Here is a 22000-nt window from a genome sequence, read left to right on the forward strand (position 1 = left end):
TGTAGTTTAAAAATGAATATTAACTTGTTTTCTTTGCATTATTTGAGGTCTGAAAACACTGCATCTTTTTTGTTATTTTGACCAGTTGTCATTTTCTGCAAATAAATGCTCTAAATGACAACATTTTTATTTGGAATTTGGGAGAAATGTTGTCAGCACTATATAGAATAAAACAAAAATATTCGTTTAACTCAAACACATACTTATAAATAGTAAATCCAGAGACACTGATAATTTTGCAGTGCTCTCTTAATTTTTTCCAGAGCTGTATATACAGTCTCTAAGCACTTTATTAGGAACACTATAGTCCTAATAAAGTGTCCAACGTGGTCTTCTGCTGTTGTAGCCCATCCTCCTCAAGGTTTGATATGTTGTGCATTCTGAGATGCTATTCTGCTCACTACAATTGTAGAACTGCCGCTCACTGGATGTTTTTTTTATTTTTGGCACCATTCTGAGTAAATTCTAGAGACTGTTGTGCGTGAAAATCCCAGGAGATCAGCAGTTACAGAAATACTCAAACCAGCCCGTCTGGCACCAACAATCATGCCACAGTCAAAATCACTGAGATCACATTTTTCCCCATTCTGATGGTTGATGTGAACATTAACTGAAGCTCCTGACCCGTATCTGCTTGATTTTATGCATTGCACTGCTGCCACACGATTGGCTGATTAGATAATCACATGAATAAGTATGTGTTCAGGTCTTCCTAATAAAATGCTTAGTGAGTCTCTCTCTCTCTCTCTCTCTCTCTCTCTATATATACGTATACAGATAAATTATTTTGGAGCTTGGTGTGGGACCACTTATATCACCTTTAAAAGTACTGTGGCAGTATCACATATGGTACAGTGATGAAATATATTTTGTCATTTTTTCCATATATATTTTGTGGTAACCTACTGAATGATTACTATATTTTTATACCACCATATTTATAAGGAACTATACTTAAAGGAATAACAACAAATTACCATGGTACATTTCCAAAATATTCTATTAACATGGTGCATATCCAAAAAACCTTGATATTGTCATGAGACCAAAAAGCCATGGTAATACACATCCCATACTTTTCTGTGCAGTACCAACATATCTGAAGTGTCCTGCTCAGTTTCTGTTAAAGTCCAGACAGTTGAAACAGAGCAGCCACTTTCCTTGGGAACAGAACAGCGTCACTGTGATTTAGGACACTCAATCACCCTTCCTCCATCTCTTTTCTCTGTATTAGTGGCCTGGAGCCTGAACCAAACACTCTCTCCCTCACAGACATGCTTTGGCTCTGTTTGGCAGGCTCAATGATATCTATCATAATCACTGATTGCCATGCCAAGTTTTACTCTAACTGGATTATTACAGAGCAGAGACTGGACCTGCATGAATGTAAAATTGCACTTTAAAGCCAATCAGAAGAAAAGGCACTCATGATTTGTTGTCTACGTGACTTCAACAGATAGACAGGTAAATATTGGAGCCCACCTCACCTGTAGTCCTTCATAAATCAAGTTCAAGACCTTTTCGAAAACCAATATGCTTTCTAATTACATTACATCTGACTGTAATTATAATGGTGGCCTAAATAAATAAATGAAAATTCTGCCATTATTTACACACCTTCATGTTGTTTTAAACCCGTATGACTTTCTCTTGTCCGTGAAACGCAAAAAGAGAGGCAGAATGTTAGGAACTGACAGCCTGTCACCATTCACTGACACTATATGGAAAAAATATGCACTGAAAGTGAATGGTGACTGAGGCTAACATTCTGCCTAACATCTCTTTTTGTGTTCCACAGAAGAAAGTCATATGGGTTTGGAACAACATGAGGGTGAGTAAGTGATGACTGAATTTTCATTTTTGGCTGAATCGTCTCTTTAAATTACAAATCATGTCATTTTGGTTTGACTGAATGAGACAAAGTTACCGGCAAGCAGACAGGCTCCTCGGACCAGAAGCTGGAAGCTAAGCTGGTAAGGCGAAAGGTTCATGGCAGAACTGGTGAGCAGAGCATGAGCACACTGCTGCCCAACTCCCAGCACCCTCTCCTGCTTCCCCGACACACTGCCAAAGCACGTAGTTGAGCTGAAGGAGAGACATGAGATGGGAGTCTTGGAAGGTCAAATGCACAATTTTCGCAATTTATTATTCACATTGTGTAAATTTAATTGTCAGTGAAAGAGTGTTGGGTGTTTTAATAGTAGTGTTTGCCAAGACAATTCTCAATCTATCTGTAGGTCAATCTTAGGGTTAGGGGTTTGAACAAACCCTCAACCCAAAGTACTGAACATAAATGATACCTCAATTTGTGTGACTTTTTGAGGAGAGGTTTGCTATTTTACAAAGCAAATTAAAGTAAGATCTTTGCTCGGCAGTTGATTAAACAGCCGGGGTAAAAAAAAAGTGTGCAGGCTGTATGTTCAGGGACATATCTAGGCACAGAATATCATAGAAACATGGGAAATACAGATTTTTTTCTTGTGCTGTTTTTTAAAGCCTAACACGTTTCAAGAATGTAAAAACAATTCTTGATAATATTAATACAAAAAATAACAAAATGTATGACTTTACCTATTCTCCTCTGATTTCCCCACATTTTCACTTTTGCTTGGTTGAAGCCGAGCTCTGACTATAGGTGTGAGCACTGTGGGATAGACCAGGCAGATTGCACCATTTTCAAGGGTAGGGAGTTCAAGGGTGGTACTGATGACAACAGACACTATTTCTAGAGGTCCAATCTGGCCTGTGCTCACAATGAAGGTGCTCCTCTCCAGGTCCTCATCCAGCAATAGATGACCTGAAACAGGAAACGGAAAACAGGCAAGACACAATAATCTGAAATGAAACATGTTCTCAAAAAAATTTAAATAGGATGTTGGGAATTTTGGTTTTGGAGTACAATCCAGCATCCTGCTTTTTGTTGTAAGACAAACAATTATTGATTTTGTGCTTCAAAATTTTCACAAAGACAGCAGGCCTGCCCTGAATCAGGAAACTAATTTGAGATACAGTTGGGTTCAAAAGTCTGAGTCCACATTGAAAATCTGGCATTCAAAATGTAATTTAAATCTTGAAATAAACAAAGTTTAAGGATTGTGACATTTTTAAAACAAAGAAACATTTTTACTTAAATTGAATGCAAAATAGTTAAGACTCCACACTTTATAAGTCACTAAGCAAATTTGTCACATTGACCATTACAAAAGGTCTGATTTCCTTCCATTGAAGCACACAAAATGCTCTTTGGAACATTCTCACATCATGCTGGGATAACATGGATATCAGGTTTTTGCACAAACCTGTTGAGACCATTCAAGCTAGAGTGCATGCTGTCATTAAAGCAAAAGAGGCACATACCAAATACTAATAAGTATACATATCTCAAAATGTAAATATTTAAATCAAAAGGATAGTTCACCCAAAACTGAAAATTCTCTAATCATTTACTCACCCTCATACCATCCCAGATGTATGAATTTCTTTCTTCTGCTGAACACAATCAAAGATTTTCAGAAGAATATTTCAGCTCTGTTGGTCCATTCAATGCAAGTGAATGATAATCAGACCTTTGTAGCTCCAAAAATCACATAAATAAAACATAATCCATGTAATCCATAAGACTCCATTAGTTAAATCCATTATCTTCTGAAGCGATTTAATAGATATGGGTGAGAAACAGTTCAAAATGTAAGTCTTATTTTTTTTTTACTCTAAATCTACACTTTCACTTTTACATCTGGAAGTGAAAGTTAAAGTGGATATTTAGCATAAAAAAGGACTTAAATATTGTTCTGTTTCTCACCCACACCTATTTTATATGGACTTAAACACTTGAGTCATATAATTTTATATCTGGAAAAATTTGCAAAATAGAAGCATTTTTACTAGTGGACTCAGACTTTCGAACATGACTGCATCTGTATATTAAAGTAAGGATCATCTACAACAGGCACAGAGCCAACACAGCTCTCTGTAATAATGAACGCTGCTCGTACATTTCAAGGTGGACAAGCACAAAGAGCAGAGAACACAAGATTTACAAGAACAGGAAATACACTGTTGTAGTGTGTGCTAGTGAACAGTGACAAAAGCTTGTGAAAATTCAAAGCAAATACTGGAAATAGTGGATTTTGGGGGGCTGATAGAGGATCAGTGCTTTAAGACTACACCAGTGGTGGTGAGATGGCATGTCTTGCGACGCTTAACCGGATTGTGCTGATTACTGTTCAATAACTGCCATAGTGATTTAGTGAGTGTGTTGGTAAGTGTGTGTGTTTGGGGAGGGGGGAGGGAGGAGAGGATGCTGTTGTCATTCTTTGACATGAGATATTTCAGCAACCATCATCATAATGAAATGGACCAGTGTTGATGTGCACACCATGCAAGTGTTGCTCAGAGGTTGTTCTTTTAAAGCACAGGAGACTTAATTGAGTTCTCAGTTATGTTATATTCATGTATGAACTGTCTCAGATGTCTCAGAAAATTCCTTAGAATAAAAATAGGCACAAATGAGACAAATGATCACACACAGTAAGAGTATAGAGCTACATGTGGACAGCATAGCTCTGATAATTTAGTCTTGGAAGAATTTGATGAGAAATATGAAATGAGTTCATACTGAGTTCTCTGTTCTCTGACTTTTGATTGCAAAACTGAGCACCTTTGAACATCTCAGTTGAAACATTGCTGAGATTGTGTGTGCTAGTGGTAGTGTCTGCACATGTAAGTACATGTCTGTGAGACATCTCACCATTGGAGCACTGTATCTCAGGACCTGTTCCTCCACAGCAGCCCCACTCCTTGCTGTGGCCACACTGGGTGTGCAGCGCTGATCCTGGGAGGCAGTCCAAACAGCAGTCTTCCAACTTCCCACGGCTCTGGAGTTCCACACTGACCAGCCTGCCGGATACCACTGCCTCGAAACCCACCACAACCTCTTTCTCGCCCAGAGGGTACACAAACACACCTGAGCAGATAAGGAGCAAAGAAAGACGGATTGGTGGTTACTGAGTTTTGCCTTTGCATAGCTGTATGCTGGTCCACCAGCATAAGCCAGCATGGAAATTCTTTTGAGCAGGTGTGTGATTATTTGAGTGTGTTTGGGTGCATGTGTATGTTTAAGTGCATCTCTTACCCTCCACTGGTTCATGGTCAGTATTCACATATGTTAGATGAGCAGTAATGCCCAGAGAGCAGCCATTGGCACAGGAAGTGATGGTCGATGTCTTCAGCAACAGCGGTGCCCATGTGGTGCGATTTTTCAATCCTGGCATTGTCCTCAAGAGAACATTATTATCTTTATGAGCTAATTATCTGTCAACCTTCAATCAGTGGATGTTAGATAGAAGCTCCCCTAGGAACATTAAGAATATTAATAATTACCAAACATCAGTTCAGAATCAGCCTCAGTCACTACTGACTTTCATAGAAAGTCCACAGAAAAAAAGCAAGTTGTACTTGTTTGAAACGACATGAGGGTGAGTAAATTATAACAGAATTTTCATTTTTAGGCAAACTATCCCTTTAAATAGGAGATAATGGGCTAGTACAAAACGGACAAGTTATAACATTTCTTAGCCATTCTTAAACAACATATCAAGTAAATGACAGCAGATTTCCTTTCAGATTATTTGCTTCAGCAACCGTGAAACATTTAAAGGGCTAACACAGACTCTCATTTACACTACTGGATGTTCCCACCATGTGTGCTACCTGGCAACAGGCGGCACTTATCCTGTCACAGTGGAAATGTACATGTCAAACATTAACAGACAGGTCAACAGTACACCAGCACATGCATACAAACACCAGCAGCAAGCGTAATGCTCAAGAAAACCGCCTGATGTCTCTACAGAGGTACAGCTGCTAATGTTTTGGTGGAGGTTGGTAGATTAGGGGGAAGAGGATCAAATTCACTTCATATTCCTGTAGCTTAACTAAGCAAGTTGCCATGAGCACCAAGATAACAGGTTTGATTTCAGGATAATGCACAAATTGTATAGTTTTATTTATTTATTTTTTTGCCTTTGAATAAAATGCATAAATAAAATGCATATTTTCTTTTAACATCAATCCCTAATGTCAAAGTAAATGACACATAGGTGCAGTAGGCTAAACCCTGACAGATGTCCAACTCTATTTAATTACTACTATAATTTTATGTTCAGTGACCAATCAGATGGGGGGAAATTAATATGGGGAATGTGGAATTCACATGTACTCTATGCAACACTTGTAAATGAGGATCTCACAAGGTCTCTCAGGTGCTCCTTGAACAGAGTGCACGAACATCTGTCACCTGGACACAGTGCCCACATACCGAGACTTACTGTGCCATAATTAAATGTCAAGCATACAAAATCACCACATTAGTGAGTAAATTGCTTTTATTATGATTGAAAATACACCTTTGACTTGCTGACTTTCAATTAAATATATTAAAAATATCCTAAACTAAATTATTTGTATTCTGGTCAACATCCATAATAGGAAAAACAAAATAGAGAAAATAACAAATATTTGTGCCGTGCTTTCAATAATGCAATGCTTTTTGTAATACGATTGGTAAGCACTGGGCACAGTGCAAAATATCAAATGAAATAAAATAAACATATAGGGCCCATGATGGCCCAACTGCTCATACTTATGATGCTGTACTATTCTCACTTCTTTAGTCAGCCTATATAACACAAATGGAATCTGAGTTGATTTCTGAACACTTGACAGACGTTTTAATCTTGACCAGCTAAACTTTGTAATGATTTAAGATTTAAATGAATATTTGATTGAAGTAGATTTAAAATCGCACTAAGATATGAGAGAAAATATTACCATGCTGTCAGGTGATAGTTGAAAGTGGTGTGAACCATTCAGTTCAGTGGTGTTTACGTTGCCAAAAGCCAAGTTATAATATAATTCTCAACTATCATTTGTACACATGCACTTATTATTTTAGCATGTACATTTAAGAACATCAGATACCGCAAGATTCATAATATATATATATATATATATATATATATATATATATATATATATATATATATATATATATATATATATATAGATAGATATAGATATAGATATATATATTTCGAAATAATACCTACAGAACTGCTTTGGAATGTTTTAAAGCGGATAGAATAACACACTTGATGTGCATTTCGGGTTGTCACTTACTTGATGTGCTGCTCCCTGATTTTTGTCCGGTTTGCTGTGATTCGGACGGTGACGTGTTGCAGGTCTCTCTCCTCGCTTCTCTCCAACTCTCCATCACTCTCTGGGCGGAGGGAAGCGCGCGCGAGTCGCCTCACCTACAGTGCGCATTTACGCACGCGCAAGCGCGCTCATCTTGCCAAAAACGTTTTTCATATTTTGCACATATGTTTGTACATGAATTATATAATTGATAAAACGTCCTGAGGGGAATCTTCCTTCGTTTGTATTCACTTGTATTCCTATCAGTCATTGCTATACAGACAGGAACAACTTCTGTTGTCTCACATGATCCTTTTTGTTTTTTAAATGTACCATCTATGAGGTAAAATTAACCCAGCATATTGTTAATATGAGCTGACATGTTGGGTTAAATATACAACCCAGCTTGCTGGGTTAAAATGTGTAACCCAACTTGCTAGGCTAGTTTAACCCAACATGTGTTCTGTCCAATATTTACCCAGCCCTGGGTTGCCAAATGGGCTATTTTTAACCCAGCCAAATTTAGAGTGAAGTCAGTAAGAAAATAAGAAAACAAAGAAACAAATGAAGAAAACAGTGCTTAACATTTCTAACAGCTGTATCAAGTATTCAAGTAAACATTCTTATATTCTTGTGGATTACAGGTCTTTACTGTATGATTATCATACATTATTATTTTATTTTAAAGCTACTAAAGTTATCCAGCCAAGAGCAATGAATGTTTAACTTGTTTTCTTGTTGTTGTTGTTGTTGTTGTTAATATTAATGACATAGACAGTGGCAGGTCTATCAAGCCATTATACTATCAAGTCATTTTGAAATGTATATATCCGCATAAGTGCTCTCACAACACACACACACACACACACACACACACACACACACACACACACACACACACACACACACAAAAGCCGTCGATCAAACAGTGCGTTTCCAAAAGGATGGAAGGGAAAGAGTCATATATTTATGAGGAATGTGCTACCTGATTGGACGATTCAGTAATATTTATTAGGAAAGCGCTACCTGATTGGACGATTCAGTAATATTTATTAGGAAAGCGCTACCTGATTGGACGATTCAGTAATATTTATTAGGAAAGCGCTACCTGATTGGACGATTCAGTAATATTTATTAGGAAAGCGCTACCTAATTGGACGATTTAGTAATATTTATTAGGAAAGCGCTACCTGATTGGACGATTCAGTAATATTTATTAGGAAAGCGCTACCTGATTGGACGATTCAGTAATATTTATTAGGAAAGCGCTACCTGATTGGACGATTCAGTAATATTTATTAGGAAAGCGCTACCTGATTGGACGATTCAGTAATATTTATTAGGAAAGCGCTACCTGATTGGACGATTCAGTAATATTTATTAGGAAAGCGCTACCTGATTGGACGATTCAGTAATATTTATTAGGAAAGCGCTACCTGATTGGACGATTCAGTAATATTTATTAGGAAAGCGCTACCTGATTGGACGATTCAGTAATATTTATTAGGAAAGCGCTACCTGATTGGACGATTCAGTAATATTTATTAGGAAAGCGCTACCTGATTGGACGATTCAGTAATATTTATTAGGAAAGCGCTACCTGATTGGACGATTCAGTAATATTTATTAGGAATGTGCTACCTGATTGGACGATTCAGTAATATTTATTAGGAATGCGCTACCTGATTGGACGATTCAGTAATATTTATTAGGAAAGCGCTACCTGATTGGACGATTTAGTAATATTTATTAGGAAAGCGCTACCTGATTGGACGATTCAGTAATATTTATTAGGAAAGCGCTACCTGATTGGACGATTTAGTAATATTTATTAGGAAAGCGCTACCTGATTGGACGATTCAGTAATATTTATTAGGAAAGCGCTACCTGATTGGACGATTCAGTAATGTTTATTAGGAAAGCGCTACCTGATTGGACGATTCAGTAATATTTATTAGGAAAGCGCTACCTGATTGGACGATTCAGTAATGTTTATTAGGAAAGCGCTACCTGATTGGACGATTCAGTAATATTTATTAGGAAAGCGCTACCTGATTGGACGATTCAGTAATGTTTATTAGGAAAGCGCTACCTGATTGGACGATTTAGTAATATTTATTAGGAAAGCGATACCTGATTGATCGGAGAAACTATAGCACTACCCCGTAATCGTAACCAATCAGGTAGAGCTTTCCTCATAAATTTTAATAAATCTTCGCCTACCATCCTACTATGGAAATCCGCCCACGTGGGAGCCGAAATGAGGAAATAAAACGTGATTTCGTTATTTGAGTAGTTACTCTCTCTACTCCCTTTACCGTTTGAACTGTTAATGTGATCGACCAGGAGCACCCCTGCTCCAAGACCTGACCTGCAGATAAGACATCCAAAATATGCTGTGCTGGGGTACTGGAACTGCTTTCATGACATTGTTTTTTATTTATTTTATTACATAATATTAGGCGATTTGGATTGGACTAACAGTCCCACCAGAGGGAGACAACTCATTCGGAAAAACAAACTAAACTGTTATGATTCGCATAACACAGTAAAATGCATGTCTATACACAACTAAATAAAAGCTAACAAAACTCTAGAAGGAGCATTGGCAACCATTTTTTATGCAGTGAGTACAGTTTTAACAACTGTTCAACTGATAATGATTAATGTGACATCGTCAGCTATGAATAAAAAATCTTTATCATCTTTTGTTCTTGCAACAGTATATAGACCACCAGGGCCATATTGTGAATTCCTTTGAAATTTGCTGATTTTCTGTCAGATCTAGTAGTTGTTGTGGATAGAGCTTTAATCGTCGGTGACTTCAACATCCACATATATCACGAAAATGTTACACTGGGACTAGCATTTATTGATATTCTCAACTCTGTTGGGGTTAGACAAAATTTGACAGGTCCAACTCATCGCCAAAATCATACGATAGATCTAATTTTGTCATATGGAATTGATGTTGATAATATAGAAATTCTCCCATAGAGCGATATCTCAGATCATTACCTTGTCTCTTGTATGCTGTGCTTGGCAAAGGTCACTCAATCTATGCAATGTTATCTTCCAGGTAGAACTATTCTTTTAACTACTAAAGATAGCTTCATTAATAATTTTCCAGATTTGTCTCAAATACTCAGTACGCCAAAAAGTTCATAAGAAATTGATGTTGTCACAGAAAATATGGATACAGTCTTCTTTAGCACTCTAGATAGTGCCGCCCTCCTTCGATTAAAGAAAAAAATCACACACCATGGTATAATGAGCATTGTATTTTGAGTATTTTGCGGTGCATGGAAGGATAGTGTCTCTAACTACAGACAGGCTCTAAAAACTGCCAGGTCTGCATATTTGAGCAAACTCAGAGAAAATAACCACAACAATCCTAGGTGTTTATTAAGTAATGTGGCTTAATTGGTTAGGAATAAAACTTCGATTGAACCAGATATTCCATTGCAGCATAGTAGTAATGACTTTATGAATTTCTTTACTGATAAAATCGAAATCATCAGAAACAAAATTGGAATTACACATCCGTCTGCCACAGCACCCCAGAAGACTAAAATTATTCCCTACGAGCAACTTCAGTTAAGAGAAGTGTTGCGAAAACACTTCACTTATTGTTTAACCCTGCTTTAAAGTGAATGGCATATACACAAATTTTATTCTATTTCTTTCCCCGTCTAAACCTCTGGATTTTATCCTGAGGTTACCAGAGCCTGCCAAACCCATCTCCGGTCCTGCCTGATGTCCGACTCCCACTGTGTCGCTGAGTGATGATGACCAACTGTAGCATGTGCCAGCCAGACTTCATTTCAGTCTACTAAGACAAACTTCACACAGGATGATTTGATGCAAAATCAAAGACATGGGATTCTTCATGAGCCTCTGTCTGAAGCATGGGCTCAGGATGGAGTTCAATAAAAATGACCTGCCAAAAGTTCCCAGCTGAACTGCGATGCTCCTCACTGAATGATAGCTATATCAACTTGGTCAAAGGAGGGACAATACTCTCTTAAAAAAAGAAAAAAGAACTACATAGAAAATGAATTAACCACTAACAAAAGCCTTTAACTTTATCGGCCAAAATCAAAGGACAATGCATCTACGTGTATTTCCTCAGTTAATTTGGGATGACTTCAAGGACTTTAACACTTATAGTTCATACAAAATCATTTTGTTTAACCATTGACCCACAACACTTACTTAGTTTACTATTTTTAACCACTAATAGTTCTAAACATATATAACTAATATTGGCATCATATTCATACATTTTCTGTTATAGTATAATTTCATGTACAGCTCATTTGAAACAACGGCTGTTGTGAAAAGCGCTATACAAATAAATTTGACTTGACAAGCATTAGAAATATTTGAAAACAATCACAGAGTATAAAATGTGTGAATATATTTCACTTAAGTTATGCTTAAAGCCTTATTTAAAACATTACAAATGAGTGTTAACAAATGCGCTCCTTTTTTAATATTTATTTTGTTGGTAGACAGATAAAGGCACCTCATATGAAAAAACATTGCAGTAGTCAGTATTTGTGCAGTATAGTAAAAAGTGTTACAACAGTACTCTGTCTACACTATTTGAGGCGGATAAAATTTATTTATAATCTATATTTCATCTGCATATTTATGTTTACAGTCACAACACAGCGAGCGGAAAAGTGAGTTTTAGGTAGGATATTCATATATGGTGTCATGGTTCATCGAGTGCATAAAGGACCATCTAAAAGTCCACAAACTGCACTAAAACATTGGTGGCATTCAAGTGTTCATTCAGTTTGCATGTTCTAACTTAAAAAAACACTGTTGTTTAAAATAAATTACAAATAAAATTATAAAGGTTCCGGTTGCTGCCAATGGATAGATTTTCCAAGTATATGTAATAATATGGAATCAGTATTCGATTATTTTAGAAAAAACACCACTAAAATACATCAATATGTACTTTTTACATTACAAAGGGTGTAGCAGGCTGCCAGTGGTGTGAATGACTAACTTACATTGTTCTTTGTTTTGTTTTCTGTTTTATTATTATTATTATTATAAAAAAATGTAATACTGTATATGTATAATTCCATATCATGGGAAAATCTCACCTAGAGTAAGTCAGCATATCTAATAGCTACAACCTTTACAATATGGTGAGTGTGAGAGAATTTTCATTTTGGGGTGAACTACTGTAGTCCTTTAATCTTTAAACTTAGACTTCAGCGCCCTCTAGCGCCACCCTACAAACTAGTTCAACATTCTGTGCTCAGAACTTACCACAGAGAGTGATCTCCAAAGGTTTATTTTACTAGTTGATTTTAATTTACAAGTAGCCCTGTACGTTGAAATAACAGTAAAAAACGTTGTCAGCAAGCGTGTTGAATGTTTAGTGTTGTAAGCTCTAACCAGAGGAATTTGTGTTTGTGACTTGAGGGGGTCGTGGTTTTATGGCAGGCAGAGGCTTGTATCTGTTGAGCCAGAGATTGTGTATTCTCAGATGAAGAAGGTGGTGAATATGTCAGCCCCTTATCCGCCGTACAAGAGATGAAGTGCCTGTTTTGAAGTGCCTGTCTTGGGCCCTTTGAAGTTTTTGGTCTTACTGGCATGTCTTTACTGGACTTCTGACTAACCAAAACATTCGAAAGCTCTCTCTCTTCTGAACAGACCATGTCAGGAATGTCTGTATAGCTTTGTACGGGCTGTAGGGCCGGTGGCCTCTGCTTAGTGCTGTCACCTGCATTTACAAACTGCTGGGTGATGTTACATGACTGTTCAGAAGTTTGTTGGCTTTGAAGCAAATGCTTTCTGTGTCCTCTTGACGATTTGGCCCTTATAGCCTGAGTCTTAATCACTGGACCAGTCTGAGATGGCACTTTTTCGATCAAGTTCTCCTGATGATGTTCCTGTTTATTAATTGACGAGTGGCCAGCCGTAGCTGCTGCAGTCTTGTTCAGTGCTCTGTGCCAGTCTGAGATACTCTTCTGATCAGAGTCTTGAGGTAATGCCCGTTGTCTTCCCTTTGCCGATTTTTGGACGCACCTGAGGTGCTGCTCGCTCTGTCCATTCCTCTTGACCACAGGTGGCACTGTAGTTTTGCACACTCTCTAAATAACTGCCCCCCCCCCATTAGCCTTTTTTTTATTTTTATTTTTATTTTTTTTACATGGGACACAAGGTGGAAGTTCATTACTCACATGCATAAAAGAATTAAGGAAATATTTCAGAATAATGAAATAATTTTGCTAATAGAGTAGAATATTTGGTCATATTTGGTACACATGCTAAATGTGAAACACAAGGCAACAGGGATGTTGTTTTTTATTTTTTTTATTTTATATATTTTTTTTGCATATATGCCTAGTTAAATTTAATATAAAATTGAATTTTGTAACTAGTAGGTCTATTTACATAAGCTAAGGAGGGTCAGTATATACAAGGTAATTACAAGGGAGTCTGGGGCTAGTTGTCACAATTTTTGCTCCAGTGAATATTTCTCAGGGTGGGTTTATTTTTAACAGTCAACCCGTTCCCCTGTCACCCTACCACCTCCACTAAAACAAAATATACACATCTCTTTAAATCTGTGCCATATTGAACAACCTATTATAAGCTTTCCAGCAAACTTTATAAAGTGAAACAGTTATGAGGCACAAAAAAAATTCATTAAACAGCGAAAATGGAAATGCAAATGGCAACATACAAAATGATCAAAACATTGTTTTGGTCAGCAAATATTGTAACTGTTAAATTGTATACATTTAGGCAGAGGCTATTTGCACTAAGTGTAAAGAGCAACAAGCAAATCATATTCTCTGCGCTAAGTGATACTAAGTATTTGTACCCCTTATTAAATACTAACAGACAGTATAGGGGCATCACTGCAGTGTGTTTATTTGAGTCCCACAGACACCCTACACCAACCCCTACCTCTAAACCTAACCCTAACTGTCCCTTAAAAAAATTAACCATGGTTTTACTACAGTAACCATAGTATGACCGTGGTATTTTGTAGTAAAATCATAGTAACCACAAAATTAAACCATGGTACTATATTAGCACCATATTACTGCCGTATCACCATGGCATTTTGTATTTAAATCATAATAAGCACAAAATGAAACATAGTTACTATATTAATACAATATCACTGTACAACACCATGGTAAATTGCATTAAAACTGTGGCTTCCACCAAAAACATGGTTAACACAGTATTACAGTAATAAAACCATGGTTAATTTTACCCGGATCAAACCTTTCTCTGAAATCCCAGACCTTCACTGTGACCAAATCACTGCAAGGAAATCAACCTTTATTTTTAATTTTATTTATTATTATAAGTAGTTTTAAAGGAAGTATTAGGAGGCAGGGCAAAGGATGGGAAAAAGTTTGACAAAAGGCTGATTCGAACCCGGATCATTCGCACGAAAAAAGAAAAATAGCACATCCACACCATCTTTACACCTCACACCAGTAGGAATGCAGTTTCTTAAATTTCAGTATTTCCACCAAACTATTGGAGTGCAAATAGCCGTGCTGTGTGACAGGTGCTATTTAAACCTAGTGCAAATAGTCGCTCTGATAAATTTATTACATTTGAAACACATGTGGCAACTTGCCCAAATAAAAATGTGACAATGCCCTGACTTTCATGAAAAATACCTTTGTCCTAAGAAAAAAGAAACTTTTTGATAAAAATCTGCCCTAATTATATTGTTGACCCTTGTCTTAATGAATCTCAGTGTGGTTTGATTATGTTTGCTTGTTTACCTTACAGCTATAACAAAATCTGATGATAGTGGATATTTACTTTGAAGAGTAGAATTCACAAAAATTATTCAAATTTAAGAGGGTTTTGAACTGTTTGAAACCAACATAAAAAACGGTGCTAGAGACAACACATTTGTGCAGTTGGACTTTGGATTCCAAATCGTATTATTACTGAGAGCCCATGTGAAAACTTCCTCATGTGACAACTAGCCTCGGACTGCAAAATCCTCAATCAGTTTGTGAAGATGGACTGCTTAGAGTCATATGGTAAATGAGAAATGTATAACTAAGAGAAAATAAGAGATAGAAATCATAAGCTAAAATTCTCATCATGCTGCACTATATGTCTCTACCTGGCACTGTATACATTCGACCCAAATATCCTCAGTAGGAAAGACGCTGTTTAAGTTTCCTTGTCAGTCTCTCTGCTTGATACTGTTAAACTGCAAACTAAACTGCTCTGGCGATATTCTGTTGTCACCCATAAAACTTATGCTGGCATGTATGAACTGATAAGCATGAACTGGACTTCCCATTGCCTAGTGACAGGATAAAATGCTCTACACCTGGAGACATGTTTTATGACCACTTTCCTTCTAGTTGCCGTTTGATTCACAGTTTCATATGAGCCTAACTTATATTATGCCTATATCTTTAGTAGAATGGTAATATACAAAATCTTCAACCTCTGTGAAGGTAACATTTAGATTTTCTGCCACTCAAATAGGCCCATCACTTTCCCCTGAATTCATAGCTTTCTGTAGCATTTACCACTGGAATAGTAGAGATAGCTACATCAATTGCATAGTTGTCAATAGCTTAATTCTTCAATTTATACTTATTTAATTCAGAATACTGAATGTATAGACACCTGGGGACAGCTAAAGTGACTGGCCCAGGATTGAGATACATGGAGATCTCTCGTAGGCGGCCTATGCCTTGCTAGGGGCTACATGCGAAAGTATGAATAGACAAACTGATCAATTTATGATACTGAATATTCAGTTGATGTCTTCCCAGATTAGGTAAGACACTTAACCTGCAAGGTACTATCTACTGTTCAGCGATTGAGAACTTGTGTGTAATTTCTATGCTTAATGATTGTTTACAGTTTACAATGTGACCTGGTAAGTTTATAGTTTGAACTTTGACATTATTTTTGGGAAATAAATGCAAATTATTCAATGAAGTACGTTAAAAATATGTATATATACTGTAAATACACATATACTGAAATATGGGGGGGAGGGGGGGTTGGGGGAGAGATAAGCCCCTTATCTCCTTTAACCCTAGCAATGCCCTTGACTATATATATATATATATATATATATATATATAAAAACAGATGTAGATGTTCTTGTTTGTGTTTATGATGTGTATTTCATATGCAGTGCTCTAGAAGTGTCCACTGTGCGACAGCTGGAGGATATGCTGATAGAGGCAGTGTATGCCGATGTGATCCAGGGTAAACCGGAGCAGTGACTGTGTTGGAGAACTGCTCAGCCCTTCTGATTGGTAAGTCTGTGCGTGAGCACTGATCACTGTTAATTATATATAAATTATATGTGTAACATTTTTCAATAAGGCTCAATTCGTTAACATTACGTTACATAACATTAGTTAATGCATTAAGTACCATGAACTAACAATGAACAATAGCCTATATTTTTTTACAGTATTTATTAATCTTTGTTCATTTTAGTTTACAAAAATACAACTGATCATCGTTAGTTCATGTTAGTTCACAACACATTAACTAATGTTAACACACTGTATACATCTTTTGGTTGAAAGTTTTTTTAAATTTTTTTTTTAGTATAGGCTATTTTGAAATTAACATTAACCAAGATTAACAGCTGCTGTAAAAGTATCGTTCATTGTTAGTTCATGTTAACTAATGTTTACAAACAGAAATTTAGTGTAAAGTGTTACGATTAGATTAATATGACCACCCACATTTACACCTTAGCGACGCAACTCTGCACACCCAGTCACAGTGTGTTAATAGAAGTAGGTTATTATTATTCCTAAACACCAGTATAACTAATGATAATTTTAGTGTGGTAAAGTCCGCCAAACCTTGTGCTGTTCCTTGTACAGCAAACCCACAGTAAGAAAAAATGAAGGGCAGAAAATTATCATGGAAAATATTTCTTTGTTAATGATGAGAAAAAAAAGCTTGATGAATATTATAAGTGGACCTCAAGGAACAATAAAGAGTGATAAAAATGTATGTTACGACCCCTTTAACCAATCCTTTAATGCAGACAGATGTCCTGCTCACTGAGATTCTGTTCTATAAGGCTTTGGTAAGTGAGCTAATGGGGTCATGCATGAGAAAACGCTCTCTGGGAAAAAATTGCTCAAACTGAAATGTTAGGAGCTGATTTATTTTTCAGCCCACTGACCCACTTTTCAATTGTTCTTTGCACCAGACAATGGAGACTAATGGTTTTATTAGTAGTACATAATACCTGTGTTAGTCAACAGTATGGTTGTGCAGGTTTTTATTGTCAATGGCTTGTTTGGGTGTATTTTTGTTTTTGTGTGCCATGTCTTTGTTACCTCCCTGTATTGTCCCATGTATTTTTTTAAAAGCCGACCTCTTTACACACACACACACACACACACAAACTAAAGATGCCCTCACATTGGCTCTGATTGTGCGTCAGACCCCAAGGCAGTGATGACATGAGTGGTTTCACTGTGTCATGGCTCAATCAGTGACTCACCCTTGCAACAGAATGAGAGTGGGGAGCAGTCTGTGAAAGAACCCAAATTCATACACCCAACAAGAGCTTAACTGCATAAGGACAATATTGTCTTCTGCAATCATCTTGGCAGTATGTTGTCTTACAGATGACCATGTGGTACCACTTTTTCTTTTAAAGGAATGTTTAGCTCTACTGACAGAAACTACATGCTGCTGATTACCACAGAAAACGTGTCTGTCTGCGGGAGAGGGAGAGTGGTAAGGCTCGTCACCTGGGCTGTAATTACTCTAACACCTGCCTCTCATTATAGTGATGGTGGAGGGAGACCTAATAAGGCTCGCCAGAGCATCAGAGAGGGAGAGAGAGAGTGGCTCAGATCAGTGGTGTCTCAAGGACCAGCAGCAAAACAGAGACTGTTTATATTGAGAGCCCTATCTGAGTTGGCCACTAAGAGCTGTTTCTTTGTTTTATTTTTGGATCTGAAGTGTGTGAATAAATACTCAACTGTTCGCTGTCTCCTGACTCCTCCATTGCCCATGAACTTGGATCTTTCACAAGTATACTTTTGAAACTATGTATTTTAATGTTTATGAACTGGCCCCATTCACTTTCATTGTAAGTACCTTACTGTAACTGCAAGTTTTGCTTTTTATTAAATGAATGACGGTTTAGTCTAAATAATTTTTTGTGGAAAGCAACATTATTCCACAAATACTGTTAATTGAGCTTAACTTGTATTGCACCAGAAACATTCCTTTATGCAATATACTGTAAATGTTAAAGCCAAGGGACAGTTCAACCAAAAATGAAAATTCTGTCATCATTAACTCACCCTCATTTAATTCAAAACCTGTGTGGCTTTTTTTCTTCTTCTGTGGAACACAAAAGGAGATGTTAGGCAGAAAGACTGTCTTAGTCACCATTTACTTTAAGTGAATGACAAGAAGATGAGATGAAAATGAATGGTGACTGACACTATCATATGCCTAACACCACGTTTTGTGTTCCACAGAAGACAGAAAGTCATATCGGTTCACCAACAACATGAGGGTGAATAAATAATAATAGAATTTTCATTCTTGGGTGAACTATTCTTTTAACATGAGATTAGTGTTATAAAATTGCTTAGTAACTTTGTCTGTGCATACTTATGATCATGTAATGCCTGTACTCTGTAATTTCAGCACTGAAATGTGCAAGAATACCAGAAAAGGGCTTGTCGTAACTGTGTGCAAAGTAATGTTTATACAATATAGAGCTATTTCCACCCACAGAAATAATCTCTGTAATGCATAACCCAAGCTTCATCTACCTATAGACAGGAGTAGTCCCACTGCTAAAGAAACATATAATTGTATGGAAGAATTAATGTTGCACTTTAACATAACTATGGGCTTCATGTTTCTGATTTTAATCCCGTATTGCTGAAACTTTTCCTTTGAATTCTTTGCTTTTAGTGCTGTGATCAGCATCTTGTTGGTGGAAGAGAGTGACTGAGCACCACAAAGTGGACGAGAGAAACGGCAGCGGAGGGCAGATTAATCAGGGAACATCAAAGAGAGTTGCAGGGAGGAAGGAGGGAACAGGGCAAAAGATGAATGGCGGCCGGCGGCCTGTTTTTTTCTTCCAAGCCATCCCTCAGTGCTTCAGTTGGCAGTAGCATGGCAGAGCCATTGTGCAAGGCCCGCATAGAGCGCTTGGAACATGCTGTCGGCTCCTGTTTTTATTCTGCGTGCCAAAAGAGGATAATGCAAGATAGAGAGACTCTTGCTCTTTCAGTTTATCTTTTTTGTTTGACATTTTTATATGTGCCTTTGTGTCGTTTGATCTGCTTACTTTTATGTCACTTTTAAAAAATTATTTCAGAACTTTATTCGCCAAGGAGAAGATTTCACAGTTACATTTACATTTATTCATTTAGCAGATGCTTTTATCCAAAGCAACTTACAAATGAGGAATACAGCAGAAGTTATTCATCCTAAAGAGGCAGCAATAAGAGAACTGCTATAATACAAAGTTGCAAATTGCTCAGATAAGCTTAAGTAGAGAGGAAGGTGAGAGACAGTGGTGAAAGAATGAATTTAGTTTTTTTATATGAAGAAGAAAGAAGATAGTTACTGTATTAGTAGGATTGGGTCAAGTGCTCACGAAAGAGATGAATATTTAGATGTTTCTTGAAGGTGGTTAGAGAATCATCTGTTTGGGTGGGTTTTGGCAGGTCATTCCACCAGCGAGGAACAGCTGAAGTGAAGGTCTGAGAAACTGATTTTGTGCCTCTGTGAGATGGCACCACAAGATTCTAGATTTGAAGAATCAAGTGTAGATAGGGGGGTGTGGAGCTAGTGGCTGTTCAGTAAGTGAGCATCAGTGCCTTGAACTTGATGAAAAGGGGCGTGTCGTGCGCTCTCTTGGGCTCGTTGAAGACCAAACGTGCTGCCTCGTTCTGGATCAACTGCAGAGGTTTGACTCTACATGCAGGAATTTCTGCCAGAAGAGCATTGCAATAGTCCAGTCTAGATATAGCAAGAGCCTGGACAAGGAGTTATGTGGCAAGATAACTGTCAACATTTACTCACTCTCATGTTATTTCAAACCTGTATGAATTTGTTTCTAAAGCAGAATCCTAAAGGAGATGTTAGGCAGAATGTTAGCCTCAGTCACCATTCCCTGTATGTAAAAATATGGAGTGAAAGTGAATGGTGACTGATGCTTACATTCTGATGAACATTTCCTTTAGTGTTCCATGGAAGAAAGAACATGAGGGAGAGAAAATGATGACAGAATTTTCATTTTTGGGTGAAATTTCCCTTTCACAATCGGTTACTCTGTCATGACTTGCAGCTGTCTACCTGTTTCCTAATTTCTTCTTTTGTTCTGACCAACACCCACACTTTCTATATTACAGTATGTTCCGCTGCATTTCAAAGAAAGTCTTTCTCTTTGACATTTTGGCCAGCCTTCTTCTCTCTGTCTCACACACGTAGGCACGCATGCACAGACACACACACACATATGGTGGGTAGGGCTTGTGTGAAGCACTTTGAAAGTGGCCCGCCACTCCGCGTGCCCTCTCTGTGTTCGGTTGCTCACTTGGCTCAAAGATGACTCCAATTTGGGTCTCTCATTCTGACTGCACACTCAGCACACATACGTTACACAATGTTCCTACCCTGTTCTTTACATAAACTCGCTAATCTCCACACACTTCATTTCAAAGCCTGTCATGAGTCCACATCAAAGAGATGCTACCAACCTAAATGCCATGTGAAAGCTTAAAATGATATTCATTAGCTCTGATGAACTGAAGAGCATCTCTGGCTGTACAGTCGGCCCTTTATGTTTAGCTTTTTCTTTATGTCTGCATGACATTGTCATGTCCTACCTTATTAAAGGAACACAACTGATAAAAATTATGAATTTCATTAATAAGGAATTAAAAAGATCATGCAATGTTTCAACTAATTATCCTGCATTTTGAATTTTGTCTCACAACAGATTTGAGGCAAACACATTTGAGAGGGTCATCAAGCATTGTCATGCACCATTATTTCATGAATTAGGCCATTAAAGTTCTCATTTAAGATGGCTCATCTGCATATGTCTGTACTTGGCACATGAGATAATCAGTGAATCTGTCAAGTGTTGTTGAGAACTGGGGCATACGGAATGTAAAAAATAATTATGAGACTTTAGATGCCATATGCTGTAGCCTGCTTGCTGAATAATTGGACTGTACATTCAGCTAATAATTAAGTTTTTTTTTTTTTGAGATGGTAACAGTTAGCACACAGTATACAGTTGCACATGCAACTTATGGCTAGCACCACAACAATTATGAGTAGCCTGATCTCATGAAAACTACCTGCAATATCGCAACATTTCTAATGTGAAATGTCCACTGTGTGACGCTAAAAGCAGATTACATTTTCTCTCAAACTGATGAGTTTAAGTTTAATGCTCTATCAAGTTTTAAAGAGCCCATATTATGCTCATTTACTGGTTCATAATTTTATTTTGGGGGTCTACTAGAATAGGTTTACATGCTTTAATGTTCAAAAAACACATTCTTTTTCTCATACTGTACCTTGCTGCAGCACCTCTTTTCACCCTCTGTCTGAAACGCTCTGTTTTAGCTCCTGTCTCTTTAAAGACCCCCTTTCCGAAAAGCCCAGTCTGCTCTGATTGTCAGCTGGCCCAGTCTGTTGTGATTGGTCAACTGCTTAGAGCGTGTGTCGTTAATGTAACGCCCCTTACCATAACCGAAGTAGCCCTTAGGCAGGCATTATGCAAATGTTTTACATAGTT

General features: G+C 37.4%; 1 protein-coding gene across 1 annotated transcript in view; it reads right to left on the reverse strand.

Moving 5' to 3' along the window:
* Nucleotides 1–7254, reverse strand: part of LOC127440438 (von Willebrand factor A domain-containing protein 5B2-like) — a 38226-nt gene extending 30972 nt beyond the window's left edge. Inside the window, exons 1-5 of the mRNA XM_051697001.1 lie at nucleotides 7180–7254; nucleotides 5135–5353; nucleotides 4751–4966; nucleotides 2572–2797; nucleotides 1928–2085 (exon numbers count right to left, since the gene is read on the reverse strand). Coding sequence (XP_051552961.1) covers nucleotides 1928–2085; nucleotides 2572–2797; nucleotides 4751–4966; nucleotides 5135–5273 — 739 coding nt within the window. The 5' untranslated portion in view covers nucleotides 5274–5353; nucleotides 7180–7254. The remainder of the gene's footprint in view (nucleotides 1–1927; nucleotides 2086–2571; nucleotides 2798–4750; nucleotides 4967–5134; nucleotides 5354–7179) is intronic.
* Nucleotides 7255–22000: the final 14746 nt, after the last annotated feature.

Source organism: Myxocyprinus asiaticus, chromosome 5, assembly GCF_019703515.2.
Source record: "Myxocyprinus asiaticus isolate MX2 ecotype Aquarium Trade chromosome 5, UBuf_Myxa_2, whole genome shotgun sequence".
Classification (NCBI taxonomy): domain Eukaryota; kingdom Metazoa; phylum Chordata; class Actinopteri; order Cypriniformes; family Catostomidae; genus Myxocyprinus; species Myxocyprinus asiaticus.